Genomic DNA, 2436 nt, shown 5'->3' with positions numbered 1-2436 from the left:
AAAAATTGCTGGTGCAACTTTAAATTGACTTTAATTTATCAGAAAGCATTTTAGAAGTATATTTCAAGAGTTATTGAAAAGTTTTGCACTTTTGTTTCCAGAAATACCATTATTTGGGTCCAGAAAAAGGAATTGTCCTTTAGGAAAAAGTCCAATAGAAGGAAAAGTATGAATTGTGAGAAAATGAACTCAAATCCTAAATGGGAATAATGCAAGTATTAAAAAATAATAAAATGATTAAGTAAAAAAACTCCAGGTGATATGTATTTTGAGCTTCTACTTCAGCACAAAGCATTCACAAAGGCAACCTGAATGAAGGTCTTCTGTTTCAGGACTACCACTAAGTGCAATTTACCATATGAATTTTCTGAGCAATCTACTCCTACCTCAAGGTTATGACAGCATCCTGGTCTTGTGGTATAATTACCATTCTATCTCATCATTTCACAAAAATGAAAACTACAAAAGTTACAATGCAAAAGAGAAATTAAAATGCCACATTGAAAAGAAAAAGACGGCACTCACAAAGGCTCTAGGAAATGGCAGTACATCTACTTAATATGCAAGCACATGGATAAAAATTCAGATTATGGTATGGATTAACTAATAAAGAAGAATTTTTACTTTTCATTCATAGTGTATTGTACCAGTAACCCTATTTGCATTATTAAAACATGTTTTAAACTTAGGATGTGACCATGGTTGGTAAAAGATAAACCTTAACTGTGACTGTTGCATCTTCTTAGTGGATTATGCACATAATTATCTGCAAGGGATAATTTTATGTCATTTTATAATAGAATGTACATGACCAGTTTCAACTCAACACTGACATCTTGTTATTAGCTATAAAATTTTCATAACCTTGACAAAATTACCCTTTATAATATATTTACAAATAGAAGCCTAATAAATGGATTTTATAATATATGTTCAGGTAAGCCAGTGCAGGAATATATAATAACAAAAACCCTTACCACTGGTCTCCTTTCTGATCTATGATGAGTAATACAATGGTCCAGCAAACTGTCTTCATCCAATTCTCTCTGACAAAATGGACAGAGGCACCTGGAAATTGTACAGAACATTAATAGTTCTAAAACTGTCAGTATTGAACTACAAATAAAAAAGAGAAGGAAGGTAAGTTTCTAGCTCTATATGAGAATTTTAAAAAATCCGAATCCTATAGTATCTTCTACAAAGCAAATCTTTCTATCTTAAATGTAAATATTAATCTAGCTTATAATATTGATTAATCAACAACCCTTCTCATTCTGTAATTTTAATTCTTTATTATTTAATTCTGACAGAATAATTTAAATTAAATTTAAATTAGCTTTCATATATTTTTAAGTTTTCATAGAATCTATCAACTTTGAATCAAACCCATATACTTTCTTAAGCTATTTGCTATGTTACCTTCCTAATGGTCCTTGAGGTAAATCTAGCAAAGTCTAAACTCATATATTTAATCTATTCAACTTAAAACTAAAACACTCATTTAAAATTTATGTTATAGTATGAAACTAATTCTATAGTAACACCTATGTTTAAGAACAATTTCTAGTAAAACAAAAAAAAAGAGGCACATTTAGGCTTTCAGGTTAGAACATATAAACTATTTTGAGTGCATTTTCTAATAAATAAACAGAACTAGCATTTCCTTTAAGAGAAATCATACTTCTGAGATTACCACTATTGAATAACTAAATTTGTTTAAAAGAGATTTAATTGCTTCAAAGCCATCAGTCTATTCAGGAGAATAGAACTGATATCCTTAATTCTTTACCTGAGAGACCCCAAACTTTGTTATCAGAGTAGTAATGATTCTTTTCTTTCTTTTTTTTAAATTATTTTTTAAAATTTATTTTTACATCATTCCTTATTTTGTGCCATTTTCCATCTCAGTTGTAATCCCCGTGGATTTCCATGTGCCATCACCATAGTGCTGTGTACCTTTCCCACCCCATTTTGACCCCATTTCCCAATCCACCCCCGTAAAATGTCTTTGGTATATAGTTGTTCGTTGTATTTTTGTTTTTCTTTATTACAATTGTCCCCTCTTTCACGCCCCAGTCCCTTAAGCTCCTGCTATCAGTGAAACCATTTGTTATTTCTCTTTTTCTTTCTGGTTTATTCCACTAAGCATGATTCCTTCCAGCTCCATCCATGTTGCTGCAAAAGACATGAGTTTATCTTTTTTTGATCACTAAGTAATATTCCATTGTGCATATGTACCACATCTTTTTAATCCCGTCATCTACTTTTGGGCATTTGTTTTCCTTATTGTAAATAGAGCAACAATAAACATGGAGGTGCAGGTGTACTTTGGAATCAATGTTTTTGTGTCTTTTGGGCAGATACCTAGGAGTGGGGTTGCTGGGTCATATGGAAGCTCCATTTTTAGCAGTTTGAGAAACCTCTAAACAACTTTCC

General features: G+C 31.3%; 1 protein-coding gene across 1 annotated transcript in view; it reads right to left on the bottom strand.

Moving 5' to 3' along the window:
- RNF125 (ring finger protein 125, E3 ubiquitin protein ligase) overlaps window positions 1–2436 on the bottom strand; it is a 24514-nt gene that overhangs the window by 7125 nt on the left and 14953 nt on the right. The window contains exon 4 of the mRNA XM_004683994.2: window positions 978–1068. Within this exon, the coding sequence (XP_004684051.1) occupies window positions 978–1068 (91 nt within the window). The remainder of the gene's footprint in view (window positions 1–977; window positions 1069–2436) is intronic.

The sequence above is a fragment of the Condylura cristata genome, unplaced genomic scaffold, assembly GCF_000260355.1.
Source record: "Condylura cristata isolate star-nosed mole 26May11 unplaced genomic scaffold, ConCri1.0 scaffold00016, whole genome shotgun sequence".
In the NCBI taxonomy this organism is placed as follows: domain Eukaryota; kingdom Metazoa; phylum Chordata; class Mammalia; order Eulipotyphla; family Talpidae; genus Condylura; species Condylura cristata.
The sequence above is the reverse complement of the archived record's forward strand: the minus strand, read 5'-3'. Positions and strand labels throughout refer to the sequence as shown.